This window comes from Fragaria vesca, linkage group LG2 (assembly GCF_000184155.1).
Source record: "Fragaria vesca subsp. vesca linkage group LG2, FraVesHawaii_1.0, whole genome shotgun sequence".
Taxonomy (NCBI): domain Eukaryota; kingdom Viridiplantae; phylum Streptophyta; class Magnoliopsida; order Rosales; family Rosaceae; genus Fragaria; species Fragaria vesca.
Window position 1 is genome coordinate 14,580,411 of NC_020492.1, and position 21,911 is coordinate 14,602,321.

The 21,911-nt window shown below is 38.0% G+C and overlaps 3 protein-coding genes across 3 annotated transcripts in view; all 3 read left to right on the top strand.

Annotated features, from left to right (window-relative positions):
* Positions 1-2,011: 2,011 nt before the first annotated feature.
* Positions 2,012-6,015, top strand: LOC101315311 (transcription factor VIP1-like). Its single transcript, XM_004292481.1, has 4 exons — positions 2,012-2,562; positions 2,822-2,954; positions 5,127-5,211; positions 5,374-6,015. The coding sequence occupies exons 1-4, from the start codon at positions 2,012-2,014 to the stop codon at positions 5,613-5,615; spliced, it is 1,011 nt and encodes a 336-aa protein (XP_004292529.1). The 3' UTR covers positions 5,616-6,015.
* A 5,218-nt stretch (positions 6,016-11,233) lies between these two features.
* On the top strand, positions 11,234-13,350 carry LOC101290837 (TMV resistance protein N-like). The gene is made up of 2 exons (XM_004292482.1): positions 11,234-11,966; positions 12,858-13,350. Exons 1-2 carry the CDS (start codon positions 11,455-11,457, stop codon positions 13,348-13,350), a joined length of 1,005 nt encoding a protein of 334 aa, XP_004292530.1. The 5' UTR covers positions 11,234-11,454.
* A 514-nt stretch (positions 13,351-13,864) lies between these two features.
* Positions 13,865-21,911, top strand: part of LOC101291119 (protein SUPPRESSOR OF npr1-1, CONSTITUTIVE 1-like) — a 15,823-nt gene continuing 7,776 nt past the window's right edge. The window contains exons 1-3 of the mRNA XM_004292483.1: positions 13,865-13,966; positions 14,152-14,427; positions 14,551-15,450. Coding sequence (XP_004292531.1) covers positions 13,865-13,966; positions 14,152-14,427; positions 14,551-15,450 — 1,278 coding nt within the window. The remainder of the gene's footprint in view (positions 13,967-14,151; positions 14,428-14,550; positions 15,451-21,911) is intronic.

Sequence of the window (21,911 nt, forward strand, 5' to 3'; positions counted from 1 at the left end):
TATAGTAATATATATATATATATATATATATATATATATATATATATATATATAGAACATTGCTGCTACTCCAAAAGTTCTTAATTTGGAGTTTGTCATCTTTGTTAACTGTTTCACCTATACAACCAACTTGTTTTTTGTTTATAAAGAGCTACATTTCGTACCAGTGATCACCATTATTGTGGCTTCAACTTTGTAAATTGGAGAAAATCATCCATGGATGAGTGTACTCGGTAGAATTGGAACTACATTGGATAGGAAAATAACACAAACTAAGAGTATATTTCAAGTTTGTCTTCTAAGCTTTGACATTGTGCCATTTTAAGAGGTTAAAGTTTAAATGTCATTATTCTATTGTCTACAAGTGTCGAATCTGCTCAGTTCTATGTTGTTTATGTTTAATTTTTTTTTTTAAAAAATCGTAGCTCCTCCCCATAATGCCTCAATATGGAAATGTCACCTAGAGAGTCTGGAGCAATTTGTTGTTATAAATGTATGTCCAGGATTTAGCTATGTGCTTTGGCTTCCCTATCAATTACAGGGTCTCTTGGCTAGTATCGCTAAGTTGAGTATTTTCAGTGGGATATGATCGTAGGATAGATCTTCAATGCTGGGTACAATTTCAAAAATGGGATGTGAAATTGTTGTCAAGCGTTCTACACTCGTCGGGAATTGAGTCTCCTTATTGGAGTTCTGCATAAAATTGAGTCTGCTTGCTGTCTTTGACATTTCCCTAGCTAAAAAAAATATTCTTGTTTTAGAAATGGAGATTGATTTGAAGTGGCAAACTCCTCCTGATCTTTGTAGGATCTGTATTACAAGTTTACAAGTTACAACACGAGGCTAGAGCTTACAAGTTTGCAAGTTACAACATGAGGCTAGCTAGAGCTTGTTTAGAGACTGGTTATGCAAACGTCTCATCAATCTTAAAATCTACCAAATAAGTGATAGATGAATAATAAAAAAGAATCTTCTCATCTGATCCATTGGGAAAACACATCACATCATTCTGAAATCAATGGAACAAGTGATAGATGATATATATCATCAAAAAAGATCGTAACTTACTCATTTGTTACTTCCTTATCATAGATAGTATGTCATACGTACTCTAGGTAAGCTCCTTGTTCCTTTCAAGCATTAGTACACTAGCTTCCTTGTACAGGGCCTTCAAGAAATGCTTCATGCTCCACTCAACATAGCAAAACGTCTTCTCGTTTCTGGCAACAACGGCAACGCCGACCCTGACTTGTGGGAGGCCTAAGACAGATCTTTGAAGTGAGGGCCGTGAGGCCTCCGCACGAGACTTTTGGAAATGCAATTTTATTCTCTACCCTAATCAATTGCTAGTTTTTTTTTAGATTGATCAAATATTGTTACTTAAAACTAAACATATAAAGAAAAATAACAAAAATATAATTACATAAAATTTACAAAAGAATTCAGGTATCAAATACCATTACTTGTTATAAAGTTTTTATTAGAACCCTCCTTTAAACCTATAGCATAACCAAAAAAGAAAACGAATAAGCCAAGACAAGAATATAGTAATATATGCATAAGTTCTTATACTCTATACACCTTCAATCATTTTTGTTGTCGAATGATGCATTGTATTTTGTACTAGTCCAAACCACCAAATGTAGAATAATACATTTTCAGCTGCATGTAACTAACATTAGCATAAGATAATGGGATCACATCAAATAAAACCAGGCCCTTTATTTTTCCAAAAATAAAATAAATAAAGCTACACTTTTCTTATATAGAAAAACACAAAATTAAATAAAGAGAAGTAGGCTACTTAAACCAGAGCAAAACCCAAACACAACTGCTTCTTCTCATTTCACCGAACTTTTCCTCTTTACTGTTTTGCTCTCTCTCTTTCTCTCTATATATTCCACCCACTCTCTCATCAAATCACTCCTCCTCCTTCTCCTCCTGTTGTTTTCAAAGACTCCACCTTTCTCCAACCAAACACTGAACACCTGGCCGGAGCAGACGACCTGAAATGGAAATGGATTCCAACAACCACAGCTTCTCCTCACCCACCTCCTCAAACGACATTGAGCAGATGCCGGAAACCCCCCACCGCGGCGGCTCCTACCACCGGCGCGCCCACTCCGACTTCTCCTCCTTCCGCCTCCCCAACTTCGACGACCTCCTCCTCTTCGACCCTTCCGACCTCGACCTCTCCTCCTTCCCCTCTCCCGTCCCGCCACGTGGCGCCACCTCCACCTCCTCCGCCGCCGTCCCCATGCCGATCGATGACTCCGACGACTCCTCCGCCTCCCGCCCCAGGCCCAGCTCCTCCGCCACCGCCGCTCATTTCCGCAGCCTCTCCGTCGACTCCGACTTCTTCGACGGCCTCGGATTCTCCGGAGACGCCGTCTCCGGGAAGGAAGTCGTTGGGGGTAAGAGGCCCGGCGCCGGCGGCCACAGGCATAGCAACTCCATGGACGGCTCCTTCGATTCTGAGCTCTCTCTCGATGGTCTCAAGAAGTCCATCACTCCTGATAAGCTCGCTGAGCTCTCTCTGATTGACCCCAAGAGAGCTAAAAGGTCTCTCCTTTTTCTATTTCTGCTTCAATTTCCTCAACTGTGATCATTGCTTCTTTCATTTTAGGGTTTACCAAATTTGAGATCAACTAAATTGGGCGGAATTTAATTTTCGGAAATTTTCACAGTATTGAATCCAATTTGATATATTAGTTAAGAACCGGTAATTTATTTAATATTCCTGACAATTGGATTGTTTTTGTTTGTAGATATTATTAAGTCGAATGAGAAATTGAGATTTTTAATTTTTTGTGGTGGACAGGATCTTAGCTAATAGGCAATCTGCGGCGAGGTCCAAGGAGAGGAAGGTGAGATATGCAAATGAGCTGGAGAGGAAGGTGCAGACGCTTCAGACAGAGGCTACCACTCTATCGGCACAGGTCACACTGTTACAGGTAATACCTAAGACTTTGACTTCTGTAGGGGAGTATGAAATGGGCAAGACCATTAGGTACTACTTGCTGAATGGAATGGAACCCACTGTTTGGCTTGTTATGCTTCTTCTTTGCAAAATGGAATTTTATGGCTTGCAATGATCACCATGAAGTTAATTTCTTTGTTTGTTTTGTGGGGGCGTGTTTTGGTTTCTGAGCATGGTTGGTATCTTTCAAGATGTTACTTGCATCTGTTTCTTGTTTTCTACTTGTTAATTTGTTAATATATTGGTTCCTACAATAAAGATGCTTTGAAAACAAGCAAACAATCAGCAAAAAAAGACATGCATACAAATTTACAAGTTTCATAAGGTAACTGTGTCTGTCACAACCATCTTAGTTGTACATCCAGCATTTGTACAGGGACCAATGGTTTAGTTTCAAATGTGACCCAAACTTTAACCAATGCCGTGTCTTAATTTCATGGCGCTGATTTTTAAGTGCTTAGTAATCATTACATGCTTTTCCTAGAAAACCAATTACATGGTAAGTATTTGTGTATGGTATCCTAGTGACTAGTCTGGGTTGTTTGTGCATATGAGTATGTAGTTAAAGTTCTTACTCTAAACGGTTGACCTGAATGTGAAAATGACATAGTTGTTCCTAGCCTTTAAAAAGTAAGGCCTAGTTCCTAAAAAGTGCCAAAAGATGAACTTGTTTTCTAAGGTGGATGACAATCATTTGAGTAATAAGATCCACATAACATTCTCTTCATTCGAGTAATTTTATATCGTAAGATACATTAAATGTCAGTTTGTAAAAGGAAAATATGTAAGCATACATCTATAGACCCCCCTGCTCTGTGTTTATATGCAGCCTGATAGTGTTAGGTTATAACTCCAGAGCGACAAGGTCCAAAGCGGTTTTAGGCGCGGCTGTTCAGCTGTGTCTAAGACGGACCAATAACAGTCTAACATGCTAGGTCTGGAACACCCTGCTACTATTCGAATAGCCCCTAATATGTTAGTCTGTTATGTCAGTGGGTCTGATGAGCCCTGTGGCACAACAACCACTCTCAGAGACCTTTAGCTGGACTTGGGAATAATGAGTCGGGCTTATATATAGTATAATTTGCATCTTTAGGTGGGAAGTGTTTGGAGTTAAGACCATTTTTGACCTTTTTCACTGTGAAGTCACGAGCGCCCCTAATTTTGTTATGATACTGTAAGAACGTTACTTCGTATATATTAATGTCATATTAAATAATTAATACAATGTTATACTTAATAGCCTAATAATCTGCTATACATAATAGCCTAGTAATCTGCAATGCTAACGTTTAGTGAGAGCATCATGGAGGTGGTTTAATACTCAGCAATCATCTTTTTTCTCTTAGGACAAGTCTATAATACTATTAAGAGCTCTCTTTCTCCTGTTCAGAGCTCTCTCTTCCTTTTCTTCCGTCAAACATTGGTTTATCTTTCTTCATTAAAGGTTCTATAGTTTGATGTGACAAATGGATTTGAGAATCTGGGATATTCATTTGAAACTACTGACGCGTTAACTTTTTTTTTAATTTTTTTTTTTATCAGTTTCTCATTGATTGATTGTACAAATTTGGGGTCTTCCACTGAATCTACTTGCTTACAATAGTATCTACTGAATAGCTGATATTCTATTTAAAAGTCTGGACATATCCAAGCCATATCTAGATCTAACAGCTGCTTCATGCAACCAGGTCTTGTATTTTCAGGCTTCTTGAATATGGTGGAAAGTTTGTTTGTTATAGCTTAGTTTCAGTGTGTAGAACAAGGTAGGTGCATCTTCAGATGTGCATACAATAATATATGCATGCGGCGTGTAAAGTATGAATATCTAAATTGTTACTGCCAAACACTTCAAAACATGATATAGATATACATTTGATGTTCCACGTGAATGGATGTATCTGTCTCGTTAAATTATCGGTGGGTCCAGGGTACTTAATTTCAATTGCATAAAATTATGCAAATTCTATTGCTGTCAGCTTGCTGATCACCTGTAAGAACTCAGATTGTGTCTTGTTGTGCTCTGATGTTGGTGGAAGTCACCAAAGAACATAACAAGACACCAAAGAACATAACAAGACAAATAATAAAGGAAATGTGACAATAAATACAATGTACATTGATATGTATCTTATATTTGATGCAGAGAGACACCACTGCAATAACTGCTGAGAATAAGGAGCTCAAAATTCGGCTACAGGCTATGGAGCAACAAGCACAACTGAGAGATGGTAATGCTTATGGTTTAGTATGTTTATTTATAGGGTAAATAGTGAAACTGTTTAATTTCATGTGCTTCGAAACACTTATAGCTTTGAAGTTAAATTAGCTTATCGCTGAAACTTATATATGTTTTAATTATTTAAGTAATTATTATTAATTTACACCTACAGCGTTGAATGAAAAACTAAAGGAGGAAGTGGAGCGGCTTAAGATTGAAACCAACCAAACCCCCCTTGGGAATGGAAACCCTTTCTACAGAGGGCTCCCCCGACAATATGCGGCACCCCAGTCTGCCATGCATAATCAGCTTGGAGGTAGCCAGAGCCAGCACCAGCAGCTCCACATGCGTCACAACCAGAACGTTAACGGGCAGTCACACCCGAGTTTCATGGACTTCAACCAGAGGGCCTAGGAACCTCTATTTTCTATTTTAAGTTGTTAACCAAAGGAGTTTGATAATGTTGTAGTACTAAGAGGGTGGGGGTAGTTAATCAGATAGCTTCTTGTATATACTACATACAGATGTATATGTATGTGGAACAGGCAAAGGCTGTGTAGATTTTGTTGCTCAGATCAGTACCACAGTACATAGTTTCCTTTCCTGTATCAATTCTTACTACTAGGGTTATAGTTATTTAGAACAAATCTTAATGCAACACCTGTTGTGTATTTTATTTTATCATGCAACCTCTAGGTTCCTTCATGCTAATATGACGATGATATGGTATTTCACAGTACAGATCACAGTCTGGATTGTCTGTTTGTGCCTGTATTTTTTCAGTTTCCGAATTGTTGAATGCAGAAGATGTTTGCCAAATGTCATGTCGTTGTTGCGGTGGTTGCGAAGATGTACAAGTGGAGCATTAGAAAAATAACTGGGTCATCATCTTTAATTAAATGTTCTTGATGAATAATAGATATGGAGATTGGAGATATCACATGTAAGTTAAGAGTACGCATGAGTGCATGACGACATGTTTAAATAAAGAAATTCTTAGGTGCAACATCCACATCACCTGTCACATGCGCATCCAATCATCTTTTGACACGTGTTTTTACACTTAATCATCTTTTGACACCTTTTTTTTTTGTTTTTTTTGCACACTTGTCTTCTTGTTCTTCTTCCTCCTTTCTCCGGCGGATCTTCTTCCTTTCTCCGGTCGGAAACTGATCCTCTCCAATTTTCTTTCCCTCTGCCCAGCCATCGCCTCAAACCTGCAACCCCTGCCGCCTCCACTGTAAACTGCCTCCGCCTCCACCGTAAAGGAAGAAGAAGCTTCGTCGGAGGAAGGAAGAAGAAGCTTCGTCGGAGGAAGGAAGAAGAAGCTTTGCCGGGGAAGAGGAAGGAAGAGGACGCCTCCACCAACCCGTGTAAAGGAAGAAGAAGCTTCGCCGGAGCAGAGGAAGGAAGAGGAAGAAGAAGAACGCAGGTGGGGGGTTTAAAAACAAAAACATGTGGGTCGCACAGGACATGTGGTGCGTTAGCCGCACCTAAGACTCGTTTAAACAAATTTTTCTATGTACCCCACCCTAGTGTTTCACCAAGATTGATTTTAAGTCAAAATTTCTTTCAGAGTAGTAACAAAATCTGTTCTTGACAAAGAAGATTATACAACTTGTTCTCAAAAGTGTTTTTTTTTTTTTTCTTTTTTTTTAAATTTTGTGAAGTAATCCTACAAATATTTGTAAAGAGTAAATATCTTTTGCGTCCACACCAAGAAGACTATTAAACTACTATATCTATATCTCATATACAAACCTAAAGACTCGAGGCTCTAGAGCGTTGAAAAAGACTTGGTACTGCATGACCTTTGGTAAAGGAAGTTCCTTTTGTTGTGCGGAAGCGTCAAACAAACATGAAGTACCGAAATATGAGAAAAGATAAATAGACAAAAAATCTAAGGAGACCAAAGATTTACGTGGTTCACCCTAAAACAAAGGGCTACGTCAACTGGCGGAAACGATGAGGAGATTCCACTAATGTCAAAAGGAGATTACAAGGTGTTTAACACTCAAACCCAAAATCCATATCACACCCAAAATACACTCACACAAGAGAAACACCAAATAGAAGAACAACTTCTATAGAACCCTAAACTGCGGCTATTTCTCAATAACTTAAAGTTGCGGCTCTTTTTGTCTCTCACACCTTAATTGGTGACATAAAACATATATTTATAGTGCATAGACAATACCCTAACCTAATAGGATCAGGTTGATTATATGGGCTTACTAAAGATAATTGATGGGCTTATATTAATTTAAGCCACAAACCAACAATCTCCACCTTGGTTTAAATTAATCAAAAATCTCCAAAGTAGAATCTTCTCCCAAGGTCTCCTCCATCAAACCCTGAAGGGTACTAATTGCAAGTAGCAATCAAGCCCAAGCCAAGCTTGAACTTGCAAATAGGAACTGTCTTGATCAAAAGTAGATGACTCTGACGAAGAGACTGAATATCTTCATACAAAGTAACGTTGTAGATCCAAAGTTGCTTCTCTTCAATATCACTAACAAAAACAAGCACCTCCTGACTAGGCTGAATAAAAGCACGCACTGACACTTTCCTTAAAGCTTGAACAAGCTCCACCTGCTTACTAACACCGTGGCCTGAACCTACATCAATAGACTCTCCTTCAAATATTATGGCGTACTCTTCAAAGTTCATAACTTCGCCGATTACAAATTTGGGTGACTTAGACTAGACACACCACAAGTCATAAATATTCATCCCATATGCAAATCCATGGAATACAAATTTTGTTCTCCACTCAAGTTTACCATCACTCACATGAGCACCAAACAGACAACAAATATCAGAATAATCAGCATGAATACCAAACCATACCTTAATTGGAGTCTTGAAACAAAATGCAGACGATGGAGGCCAATTAACCAAGTAGCAAGAATTAACAAATTCAGCACCAAAATCCGTAGACTTATCCAAGTTAGAAAGCATGCAAAATACTTTCTCTATGAGGGATCCACAAATATGTTCTGCAATTTTTAAACATGGTGTCTTCAAAATAGTGCGGTGTCTCACTATCTAATCTTCACAGAACTGATCAAACTGGCCCTCAGCAAATACAACTGTACCAATATCTGAATATGGACTCGATGAAGAGGCAACTGATGGAGCACTAACAACTGTGCTACCCTGAAGTGCGTAGAGATTATGGCAAATCAACTTTCCCTGAATCACAACAAGAGCACCCTTACTAACTCTTAGAACTCCACTTTGAGACGAAAACTTATAGCCTTGTGAGTCAAGAGTACCCAAAGATATCAAATTATTCTTCATATCTGGGACATGTCTAACGTTTGCCAAAGTCTTGATATCTTAATTCGAATTGTTCCAATCCTTGTAACTTTATTAGGAAAATCATCTCCCATAAAGACAAAATTTCTATCAACAGACTGATAAGTATCAAACCAATCTTGATTGAAGCACATATGATGCGAGCATGCCGAACCAAGCAACCAAGCATCAACAGAAGAATCACCAGCAAAGAAGGCAAAATCAAAAGTAAACTCTTCATCCACATAATTAGCATCATCACCAGAAGAATTTTCAGAAGACTTACTTTTGTTTTTGAGTTTAGGGCATTCAGGGGTCCAATAACCTTCTCTGTGACAATAGTTGCATCTACCCTTTCTAATCCGAGGCTTAAATTTCGAATTACCTTTATTACTGCTTTCCTCTCTACCATGAACTACCAAACCATGTTCTTGATTATCATTCAAATTGTCTGACACCTTCTTCTTTAGTTCTCTTGAACTCAAAGCTGCTTTGACATCTTCTAAAGAGATAGCGTCTCTTCCATACAACGTAGTGTCGACAAAATTTTCAAAAGAATGAGGTAAAGAGCATAGTAAAATCAAAGCCTGATCTTCATCATCAATTTTCACATCCATATTTCTCAAATAAGATATAAGCTTATTAAAATCATCAATATGGTTTTCAACAAGTGTACCTTTAGACATCCGAAGAGTGTATAGTCGCTGCTTCAAATATAATCGACTAGTGAGGGATTTGGTCATATATAATTTCTCCAGCTTTAGCCACAAACCAGGTGCAGTCGTCTCATCGGCAACTTCACGTAGAACCTCATCAGAAAGACATAACAAAAATGCACTATGTGCTCGTTCTAACATGTCTTCTTTTTCTTCATCTGACAAAATAGTTGGCAAAGGACTTGCACCTTTTAGCGCCTTCAATAACCCTTGCTGAACTAATAGGGCTCGCATCTTCAAACGCCAAAGGTTGAAATCATTTCTCCAGTTAAATTTATCGATCTCATATTTCGCCGAATCAGTAGACTTCATAATTGAATCTAGAATCTGAAAATAACCCCAGACGTGAGCTCATGTTTGGATTGGGATCATAAGATTTGAAATTTGATGTTTGTGATCACGGTTGAACTATTGGGACTTGGATCGTGAGATTTGGAGATAGCTCGAATCACGCCAGGTGGAGATTGTTGGAAACGTGTGGCTTAGATTAGAGCATTTTGAAATCTCACATCAGAAACGTGAAGAGTTATCCTTGGGTTATAGAGAATGGTACCACACACACTAATGTCGAGGATTTTTGTGTAAAACTCCATACCTATTTTTTCGCATCCGAGTGGCTAAACTGGGGACAATATCTGTATTTCTGGACCCATGTGTGTGGGACCCTCGGGGCCCATCAGCCGCTTCCGCATAACATCCGCATAACAAGTGTTATCAGAGCCCAGGTGACGCTTGGGACTTGGTGTCTCGTACGATTGAGTTTCAATTTGGTGGAGCTCCCGTTTGGATTGAGATCATAAGATTTGAAATTTGATGCTTGTGATCACGGTTGAGCTATTGGGACTTGGATTGTGAGATTTGGAGATGGCTTGAATCACGCCAGGTGAATATTGTTGGAAACGTGTGGCTTAGATTAGAGCCATTTGGAATCCCACATCAGAAACGTGAAGAGTTATCCTTCGGTTATAAGGAATGGTACCACACACACTAATGTCGAGGTTTTTTGTGTAAAACCCCATACCTGTTTCGCATCCGGGTGGCTAAACTGGAGACAATATCGGCATTTCTAGACCCGTATGTGTGGGACCCTCGGGGCCCGTCAGCCGCTTCCGCATAACACCTTTCTGAGTTCAAAAGAGTTTATAACGTGTTAATATAATAAAACTGCTTCCAACATGCCTTTAACTTGAGCAAATAGAACCGGAAATGTTAAGCCATCTCTTGAGCCGGATTGAAGGTTGACGAAGAAGAGATGATGTGATGACTGAATGACGAGGAACTCTGGCCATACTGTGCTTCTTCTTCATGAGCTTAGTGTTTATAGTTCTGCGCGCTATATCAAGAAGGCCAGACCTTCGAGAAGCAAAGCCGAAACCACCTTATTAGAGTTTTTGCTTGTGTGCAACATTCATTTATAACTTTACCGGACGAATTAAACTAACATCAAACGAACTGAATAGAGCTAGTGTCAACTTTATAAGGATCAAATATAAGAGTGACCAAACATAATTTACCTTCGTATTAGCTAATCACTGCACAGCTGCAAGTTATTGGTGTTCCATTATCAAGCTGATTTGCCTTTCTTTTTTGCAATCATATTCAAAAACTCTATTTTAAAGTTCTCACGTTGTGGCACATAGGCTTAGTTTTGGATCTGATGGATTAGCAATAGAAGTGTTTGCTAAAGCAAATACTAAAGTTGACTCCACCACACCACTAACCACACGTTTTCTCATTTTCAAGAGCATCTTACAGCAAATGCTTTTCTTTTTTCCTCTGGAAGCTAGCTTAGCCGATATTCTGATAATGATATACCAAGACTAGACCTGTCGAGGAGTGAACTCCACAGAATGTAAGATTCATGAACCATTTTTTCTGCTCAGATTAGGTGTCATATAAATTCTACTTCGAATTCTATGACATTATTATTTATTTAGTACAAGTAGGGATATTTTTAGTAAGTTGAACTAGTATTAATATTCTTAAGCCCATGCAGAAATGCGGTGATGAATTAGTTGAAGATAGAGACTCCCTTAAACCTCTGATTTTGTGTTTTTTCTTTTTTTCTTCCTTTCTTCCTGATCAAAGTGTGCCAACTCCCTTTGCTGGTGTAAGGAAGTAGTCGTACCTCTTGTCCAGTTTATATAAATACTATGTGTATATATGACTATAGTAAGTAGCACCACTCTGAATTCGAAGCTTGCTTTATTTGAGGCTGTGATAATCTTTCTCATCGTATGGCTTGCAATATGAATAGAGGTGTTACTGCTTCTTCTTCTTCTTCTTTTACTCCGATTAGGTGGAGTTATGATGTGTTCTTGAGTTTTAGAGGTGAAGATACACGCAATAATTTTACTGGCCATTTGTATACTGCTTTGTGCCAGAGGGGTCTTCACACCTTCATAGATGATCATGATCTTAGAAAAGGAGAAGAGATTGGACCAACACTTGTCAAGGCAGTTCAGGAGTCGAGGGTTTCTGTTATTGTATTCTCTGAAAACTATGCATCCTCCAAATGGTGCTTGGATGAACTCCTCATCATCCTTGATTGTAAAGAATCAAAGGGTCAACTTGTTTGGCCCATTTTTTATAAGGTGAATCCTTCGGATGTACGAAATCAGAGAGGCAGCTTTGCTGTGGCAATGCGTGAGCATGAAGTGCAGTTCAACTTCGACATGGACCGGGTGCAGAGTTGGAGGACAGCCCTTACTCACGCAGCTAGTCTGTCTGGTTGGCATTTTCCAGACGGGTAAGTATGATCATTTGATCCATTTCTATCACCTATATAAATATACAAGGCATGCATTAAGACCCTCAGACAGGGATTGCATTTGATACGAACCAGAAGCAGTTGCATTATCGTGAATTCCTTTTCAATCAGGCAATTTTTGACCTCTTAATTACTTCAGATTTTTGATAAACTAAAAACGTACTGGTTGTAACATGCATGCTTGATGAACAACAAATGATTCTTAAATTTTTTTGTCACTTGATATTTCCTTATCAAGCAAAGCAAAAAGGGAAGGGTTCAAACCAAAATTCTGTTTAGGCCAATTATTTTTAGCTGCCTCATCATTTGAAAGTATATATAAACAGGAGAATTGGTTTATAGTTGATTAATAATGAAGAACATGTACTATTCAGTTATATATATGCTTGTATAAATCAACTGGCTCCATAGCTTACTAGCTTAAACATACTATGATAGAAAGAGAAGTCAACTATGGCATTACACTTGCAGGTCCCCTATAGTTTTGTTATGATCTGTTGAATGTTATTGTTTTATTTTATTTTATCTCTCTGGTCAATAAAAATCACTTTGGCTTTTAGCTTCCCTAATGAGCATATATGTTCAACTTTTGAGTACTAAAATCGTCTTCTTGAATAAATTAAAGCAAAATTAAGCTACGATGGATTGATTGACTGTAAACCTGTACTCAACTATGTGTGCTCTAGTCCTAGTGTTTGAAAGTTTGAGATGATTAAAACTATGCAAGTTAAAATCTAAATATCTCCTCCTTGTGAACCATGACCAATTGTATGAATCTAATTCTATTTTAACATTTTCTCTTCAAATATACCTGCTAATATTTGTCTCAACGCCAATTCATATAATTTTGATCTCCAATATTGATGGCAGGCATGAATCCAAGTTTATCCAAAATATTGTTGAAGAGATCTCAATTCAAGTATCAAATCGGACATACTTGAAAGTTGCGAAGTATCCTGTAGGACTGGAATCTCGTGTCCGGGATGTGCATGAGCTTCTATGTGTTGAGGAAAATGATGTTCGCATGGTGGGAATATGGGGGATTGGAGGCATTGGTAAGACAACAGTTGCCAAATCTGTTTATGGGTCAATTGCTCATCGATTTGAAGGTAGCTGTTTTCTGGCAAATGTGAGAGAAAGATCATCAGTGCCACATGAAGGCTTAGTTCAACTGCAAGAAACTCTTCTTTCCAAGATTTTAGGGGGTGTAGGAGTAAAGCTAAACAATATCGATGATCCTGCTTTTGAGATAGAGAAAAGGCTATGGAATAAGAGGGTTCTAATTGTTCTAGATGATGTGGATCATCTAAAGCAATTAGAAAACTTAGCTGGAGGATATAGTTGGTTTGGTCCGGGCAGTTGAGTTATCATAACTACACGAGATAAGCATCTGTTAATTGCTCATGGAGTTAGTTTAACATACAAGGTCAAGGCATTAGATTTTCCAGAAGCTTTTGAGCTCTTCAGTTGGAATTCCTTCAAAAGAGACAGACCTAAGGATGATTATTTGCAACTCGTCGAGCGTGCTGTGTATTATACCAAAGGCCTTCCATTAGCTCTATCGGTTTTGGGTTCTCATCTTTTTGGTAGAAGCATAGAAGAGTGGCAAGATGCATTGGATAGTTATGAAAGAATTCCTAACAAAGAAGTCCAAGAAATTCTTAAAATAAGTTTCAATGGATTAGAAGATCATCAGAAGGAAGTTTTCCTCGACATTGCATGCTTTTTCAAAGGACAAGATAAAGATTTTACTGTCGATATCCTAAGAAGCTGTGATTTGTACCCAATTTATAGCATTGCAGTACTCATAGATAAGAGTCTCTTAATGATTGGTGATGACAGTAATGCGCTATCTTATGCATGACTTGATCGAAGACATGGGCAAGGAAATAGTGCGTCAAGAATCGCCTACAGAAGCGGGTGAACGCAGTAGATTGTGGTTTCATGAGGATGTTTTACAAGTTCTAACTGAAGAAACAGTAAGTAAACTACATCTTGCTTGTTTTTGATTGTGTAAATTATATCATTGTTAACGCACGAAGTTTGCTATTCACCTGGCTTCTTTGTCCTTTTGGACAGTACATTCTGTTTTTCTAGTCATTAATTTAAGTATGCTTGTTACAATAGCAGAATGTTTTACTTAATGATTATTTTTTCCTGATAGGGAACAAGTAAAGTTCGAGGCATAATGATAGAAATGCCCAAGAAAGAAGATATCCATGTGGCTCCTAAAGCCTTGTTAAAAATGAGGAATCTCAGATACTTGATAAATCGAAATGCAAGTCTTGTTGGGAACGTTGGTTATCTGCCCAACTCGTTAAGGTTCCTTGATTGGTACAAATATCCTCTTGAATCCCTACCACCTGAATTTAATCCAAAGAAACTTGTTGCACTCCAGATGCCATCAAGCAGCATATCACGTTTTGGACAGTCAACCATGGTATGTACTTTTGATTTGCTTAGTTTTAAGAGCTTCATGCTCTAACAAAATAATTTTTGTTTAATTAAATGAGGCTCAAGTGTCATCTGATCAATCCTTGTACAATTACGTTTTGTTGTACAGAAACTTGATTGGTTGAAATCTTTGGACTTCAGTAGATGTGAAAGACTAAAAGAAATCCCGGACTTCTCTGGATTTCCAAATTTGAAGAAATTGCTTCTTGTAGAATGTAGGAGTTTAGTAGAGATTCATGATTCTGTTGGATTCCTTGATAAGCTTGTGAGTTTCTCTGTGCAAGATTGCTCTAATCTTACAAGGTTTCCGACAAAACTTGGAATGAAGTCACTGAAAGTTCTTAATATGAAAGGTTGCAAATTACTGGAATGCTTTCCTGAAATTGAGGCTGGAACCATGGAACACTTACGGGAGATAAATCTAGAGAGTTGTGAAAACCTTAAAGCTCTTCCAAGCAGCATCTATAAGTTGAAATATCTGCAGCAACTTGTAGTCAGAGGCGCTCCAAAACTTCTTGCATTTCCAATGTCAACGACAACATCCACCACTAAGCAGTGTTTGTCTGATGACAATAATGATGAAGACTGCTCCTTAACAGTGTTTCCTCAGATGACATTTTTGCGAGTTGGAGACTGCAACATATCGCACTGTGATTTCTTGATGCCATTTGGTTTCTTGTCCACTCTGACCTATCTTGATCTATCCGGAGGTAGTTTTGTTAGCCTTCCAAGATGGATCATCAAGTTTGTTAACTTGCAGTGGTTCATATTACGTGATTGCAAGAGGCTGAAAGAAATTCCACAGCTTTCTCCAAGCATAAAAGGAATACATGCAGGCAGATGCAAATCATTGGAAAGGATTTCAAACTTTTCTGATATTTTGGAACACCAAAACTCATCGGGTTGGCTTCAGTGGAGCGACTTGTCTGAATGCTATAAACTACTCCATACTATGGACTTAGATGTGGAAACGATGGCATCTATATTACTTAATCAACATGATGATCAGGTATCTCTCACTTCTGATATCTAGATCTTGCTCTTTCTTTACTATATTGTTTATGTAAATGTTTTATTTATTCGTGGCCATGGTAAGTAGATCTTTTAATTTCTGATTTTCAACTAATACTTTGTCACTGTTCAAGTCTTGAAATAGAGAAGAGTTTCTATATAGACCTTCCCTAATATAAATGCGCATGGCAGTTGCTTGATGGAAGTAACTGTCATAAACAAACTGCTATATGTACTAGATTTTGGTCCCTGCTTATACACGCATTATTCTTACAACAGTCCTATCAACAGAAGAGAATACTAAAGGCGTGTCATAAAGAGAAGACACAAAATGACCGACTCAAATGGTCCAGCCTCCCTTCTCCACCCTTAACCCTTAATTGTAAGAGAGCTTTGGTTTCCAAGAGTGATGCATTCGACTCATATAATCCCCAATTCACAACTCCTGTGATGGGAATCAGGAGTAAGCTAGATTTGCTTTAATAAGAACATTACATAACAAATAAGTAGGGCTGGGCACACAAAACCGAAATCCCGATCCTGTCCCGATCCCGTCCCAAAATTTGACGGGATGAGACGAGATTTAGATGTAAAAACACTAGGCTCGTCCCGTCCCGTCCCGTTGGAGAAACAAGGGACGGGCCGTGGGACTAAAAACTTAAGGCCCGTAAGGCCCGTCCCGTCCCATAGGTGTTATTTTAGTATTTATATGCTTGTTTTTCCCTTCATATTATGTGTTCTATTTCTATTACTGATGCAAACTGTTTCATGAATGTTTCATTTTGTTCTCAGTAAAACAAACCAGTAGTGGATGACATATACTAATAAGAAAGTTTAAGTCATCTTCTAATTCATCATCAGCTAGCCATAAGCTATGGTTCAATGAATTAAATCTCTCATGTCTTTTCAATTACTTGTATCCGAATCAAATTTCAACACCAGTACAACTAATGGTACTTCTTGCTTTGTTTATAAAAAAGTTGGTCCTGGATTCATTCTTTTAAGTTTCTGAGCTTTTTGGGGGTGTGATACCTGATCACATGCATGTAGTGGGATTTTGATTATCAGTTGTTTGTTTCCTTTTCTTAATTTTTAATTATAAGTGTTTAATTTCCATTGACCTCAATATGCAGGAGTTTGTGTTGTTAGTTTCAAGTTGTTTTTCATTCACCTGAATATGCAAGCTAGGAGTTTTTGTTGTTGGGATTATTGCGTATGTCATGAACAAGAACAAAGAAACAAAAGTTAGCTTTCTGTTTATGCAGGGAGGGGTTCTTCTTTAGCAGATCATGACTATATGTTTCATTACTGATGCCTGTTTCATGAATGTTCTTCTATATGTAGTGTTCTTCTTTAGCAGATCATATTTCTATTGCTGGCGGCTTTCTGTTTTGGAATTGGGTTGGGATGGCTGGGACTAGGCCCGTCCCGTCTCGATCCCGTCCGGGACGGGACTTAGTCGGGATCAAATCTCAAAATGCAAGGCCCGTCCCGATCCCGTCCCATGTGCAATGTTCGGAACGGGCTGCGGGATTAGCCCAATCTCGTCCCATCCCGTCCCATGCCCGGCCCTACAAATAAGGCTTTTAGGACCATTTTCGTTTTATATTTAACAGATTCTTGCTGTGAAGTATTAAGAATACTTTCTGGTAACTTGGAATAAAGGGAGGTACTAATAAGCTTATAAGCATGCAAGCCCGCTTATAAACTTAAGTTAATTAATAATATCCAATATTCATGCATGCATTAATTTGTTTTGTTATTTATATGCAGGGGAAGGATTCCTACTTCGAGTTTAGTGTTGTACTTCCAGGAAATAATATTCCAAAGTGGTTCAGCTTTTGTAAACATCCAACTGATCATGAGTATTGCGAGTTTGTTATCAAATTTCCTCCAAATTTCAGTGGAAAAAAATTCGAGATTGGCTTTGTCGGCTGTGTTTGAGAGCACAGATGAACCTCTGACCTATGATTATGATGATTTTGAAAGATACGCATTTCATCTCCGAGTGTACATTAATGGTGATGAAATATTTTGGGTTCATGAGCATATTCTTATTAGTCCAGGGTCAAATCATGTGTGGCTGCAGTATATTTCGTTATCTGATATGAGACATTGGGGGAGGCAGTGGAATGAAGAGCAAATTCTGAGCAAGTGTGAAGTGAGATTTCTCCCTTCTCAACCACTTTCCTTAAAAACTTGTGGTGTCCAACTAGTATGCCACCAGGAGTATGACAACAATGATCAGAACTTGGCAGATCTTCAATTTTACAAGAGAAATTACGATGACTTGGATCATGAAGTTGTTCAACTTCCGACCGAAATCACATTTTAATTGGTACCCTCAACAAAGATTGCGCCTTGGAGCCTTAGGCATTACACTAGTTGGGATTGATCAGGAGGAAGATAAAAAGATCATTGGTGAGTATTTCCGTAAGTGGATCTTCAAGAAAGTACTAACTCGATTGATTAGTACTCCTGCCAGGATACTAAATTTATTTTATGTTTTAGTATGTCTTATTTTGATTATCTACTTGTTTGCCAACAAGTAATCTCCACTTTGGAAATTGATTGGGATCATGTTTGCTTCAATTCAACCGTTTTGGTAGCTTTATGATTTGAAATATGTAAACATGGATTTGGCATTTGCAGGATACATGCGTCACCACAATGTAACTGACAATGTAACTCTAGGGCCTCGTTTGGTTGATGGTAAGGAACTGGTTCTTTGGTTTTTCCTATGTACGGGAAAGTAAATTTCTCACTGGTTCCCTTAAAAGTGTTTGAGAATGTCGGGAAAGTAACTAAGAAATGTATTTTACTTTCATTTCTAATGTTTGGTTTATGCATGATTAGGAAAAAAACTAACATTAGTTTACCAATTATATCCTTAGTATTAAAATATAAAATATTTTAGATTCAAAAGTTTTGTGGATAATTTGGTAATAACATCTCTTAAAGGGCATGATTCGTGGCATACAAGATTACAATCAAAATTATAACCAGAATATCATCCATTAAATCTAATAACAACTAACGGTTGAGATTAGTCATGAAATTTTTTTTTTTTTCTTAATCAATTTATGAAATCTATCTGTTAAAAACATAAAAAAAACAAAAAAAACAAAAACAAAAAAAACAAAAATTGATGATTACCTACTCTTATTTTCAAATACATACAAATTAAGAGGAAGTTAATGGTTTCCTATTGAAACTCAATTACTAGATAAAAAAAATAAAAAAATAAATATTAGATGAAACTCATTTACTATAGAATACCATCATCATCTACCCTTTTCTTCTTCAAAGAAAAAAAAATTATCAGATGATGTCTACCATACCACGTTGGAAAATTTATAATCAAAATTATGTATCGAAGTCTTAGATCATCTTTGTGCTATATATAACCAACAAGAAGCTTTTGATAAAATTAAAAAAAATTAAAAAAATTAAAAAATTAAAAACAAGAAGCTGAAATAAGTATGTCTACGGGAGGAAGCCCAGAATTGACTTGAGTGGCTCTTTCGTAATTATCATCGATCTGGGCTGCAATATGAATTAAACCTTGGAGATTTTTAGCATAGTACGTAGGTGTCAAGCCCAGAATTGACTTCTTTTTTTTTTGGCGAGAAGCCCAGAATTGACTTGAGTGGCTCTTTCATAATTATCACCAATCAGGGCTACAATACGAATTAAACCTTGGGGAGTTCTAGCATAGTACGTAGGTGTCAATCTATTTGTTGGAAAATGTGGGAGTCTCCCACATTGGAAAAATAGTTTTGATGATTAGCCTTTATATGTACACACTTGACATATGTGTTAATAGGCTTTTGAGTGAGATATATATATACATATATACTTATATACTTATATGGGCCTTAGGCCTTTGGGGCTCTTGGGTTCTTATAAATACAAATCCGAAAACTGTTTTTTCTTTTTATCTGGATTTTATTTTTCAACAGATATGTCTGTTGGAAGAGTTTGGTTTTGAACAAACCATTGCAACTGTTCAGTTCTACCGAAGTATTGCAATTGTTCTGTTTATAGTCTATAAAAGACGAGCAGCCAAACAAATCAAGAATAAGAAATCCTTCTCCTCTTCCCCTAATATTTTCTGAGAAACACAAATACAGTTTGCCAGGAATTTTGTTAAAAGTGCATAAACAAAATTCGATAGTTGTATCCTGCAAGATAGACGTCCAAGAAACTACGTGCACTACAGTAGGGACGAAATTCTGTCTTAGGAGATTGCTGCAAGCAAGCCTCTATCATCAATCAAGTTAGTATTTTGTATTCAAAGCAATTTGGTTTCAGTGCTGCTGCTCCTATTCTTAAATATAAAATAAAGTTGATCTTATTTGTATCACGTTTGAAGAATCATATTTATATTACTGTAATTGTGGTTGATCTGTGTATATAATTTCTAACACTATTTTTTTTCTTTGTTTTTGCAGACTCAAATGCTGACACAACCCACCCTGAATTTCACCCTGAAACCCGGAGTAAGTCGTGCGGGGACACCTCCAAGGAAAATTTACCGAAAAGATTGGTAAAACCTCCCTTGAAGATGGACAACCCTAACCCGAAAAAATCTCCAATTCACACACTTACTACAGCACTTCCACAAAAATATCACACAATTATCCAGCTAAATAAAAACAAATATTATTCTTCAGCAATTCTAAACATAAAGTCAACCGACCGAGCACACCACCGGAATAATATACAATAATCCCAAAGTATTCAGAGCTACTAGACACTAGCGGAAGCAAGAAAACACTAGTAGGTTAAACAGGTAACCTACTGATGAAAACTGGCGGAAAAGCGGGTAACTATGCCTCGTCTCCTACTAGGTCCAACCTGAACTCTGCAGACTGGACAATTTAAAACGAAGAGCCCAGGGGAAAACATGTGGAACAGTTAGAGTGAGTGGACAAAAATAAATTAAATAAAAATATTTCTTTATGCTTCCCCAATTTAATTTCCAAAGAAAATTTACTGCATGCAATCGCTCAAAAGCGCTCAACTCAAAAACTGGCAACTTTACGACCAGCACTAGCTAGTCTCCAAAACTTAATAAAATACAGCCTCTCAGGCTAAATTATATATAAACATATATAAGTGTATGTATTCACACTCGTCAGACTCCTTGTATGAATTCTAAGAACGAATTAGAAAAATAGAAATTCATACAAGACTACTACGCTTGAGTCTAACGCTCACGTCACACCATAATGGAATTGTACCTCAGTATGGCGGAAAAAGCACGAGTGTATATATGTGTGGACTCCCTATATGAAAACCTAAATAAACCAAATAAGAAAATAGTTTTCATATAGGGCTACTACGCTTGTGTCTAACACTCACGTCACACCATAATGGTATTTTACCTCATTATGGCGGATCAGCACGTATGGCTAGCTAGCATTTACATATACATACTATCATCATAAACATCCAATAAACATATCCACCGAAAATCTCATTTTCGGGATCTCTCCAAAGGAGGAAAATTGCCAATTATCCGAAAAATCATAAATCTCAGGAAAAGAATTAAATGATTAACAGATAATTCATCGCATGCTTTTCAATTAAAATAAAGGTCCACTCACAAATTAGGCCTAAGTCTGATGACGCTCCGAGGCTTCCTCTGCTCGGGCCTCCTCTCGTCCGGTTCCAAATATATAATTAATTTCCCAACTAACAATCCAATAATTAATCAAAATAGGCAAAATTACCCGAGAGCCATAAACACGCTCATCATTGCCTAACTTCGATATTCTTAAATCGGAACGATCCGAACTTAAATATCATCCTCGGCAGTCGTAAATATAACCTCCCCAAAAATACGACTTAAATCTTACGGCCGGATTCTACATTAATTAACCGCAAAAAATACCAAACTTCGGAAAATCACAAACCTATCCAAAACTCATCCAAAAATTCCATAACTCACTTCAATAAACTCCCCTTAATATTCTACATTTAAAAACATAAAAATCTCCCAACCGGCGGCGGCTTCGCCGGCAGCGGCGGCCGGAGGCCAATTTCGGTGACCTCCAAAACCTATGAAATTTTGATAGAATGATCCTCTCATCATGCTCTACAACTTTCCTAACTAGCACAAACACCAAATCCAAGCCTAACTAGGGCAATCGAACACAAACGCCTAAAAGCCCTATAAATTTCAACTCCACATTTCTCCTTACCTAGCTCAAGAGAGGGAGAGTCCTTTTAGGGCAAGGCTGCTGGGTTAGAGGGCTACAAAACCGTACCAAGCTTGCCCGGATTGGTGGCCGGAGGAGGGAGTTCCGGCGAAAAGCTTCCCGGCGTTTCCGGCGGGTTTTCTCCTCTTCCGACGGGTTAGAGGCTCGGGGGCTAGGCCGGGGAGGGAGAGGAGGAGAGTGGGGGGGTCCGAACTGGGGTGGAGCGGCGGCCGGTGGCTGGCCGGACGGCGGC

What these genes read in the sequence shown, in the direction of transcription:
- LOC101315311 (XM_004292481.1), top strand. Translation starts at nt 2,012, where the DNA reads ATGGAAATGGATTCCAACAACCACAGCTTCTCCTCACCCACCTCCTCA. An exon ending in GACCCCAAGAGAGCTAAAAG is followed by an intron (nt 2,563 to 2,821) that starts GTCTCTCCTTTT and finishes TGTGGTGGACAG; the next exon opens with GATCTTAGCTAATAGGCAAT. An exon ending in CACAGGTCACACTGTTACAG is followed by an intron (nt 2,955 to 5,126) that starts GTAATACCTAAG and finishes TATTTGATGCAG; the next exon opens with AGAGACACCACTGCAATAAC.
- LOC101290837 (XM_004292482.1), top strand. Translation starts at nt 11,455, where the DNA reads ATGGCTTGCAATATGAATAGAGGTGTTACTGCTTCTTCTTCTTCTTCT. An exon ending in GGTTGGCATTTTCCAGACGG is followed by an intron (nt 11,967 to 12,857) that starts GTAAGTATGATC and finishes TATTGATGGCAG; the next exon opens with GCATGAATCCAAGTTTATCC.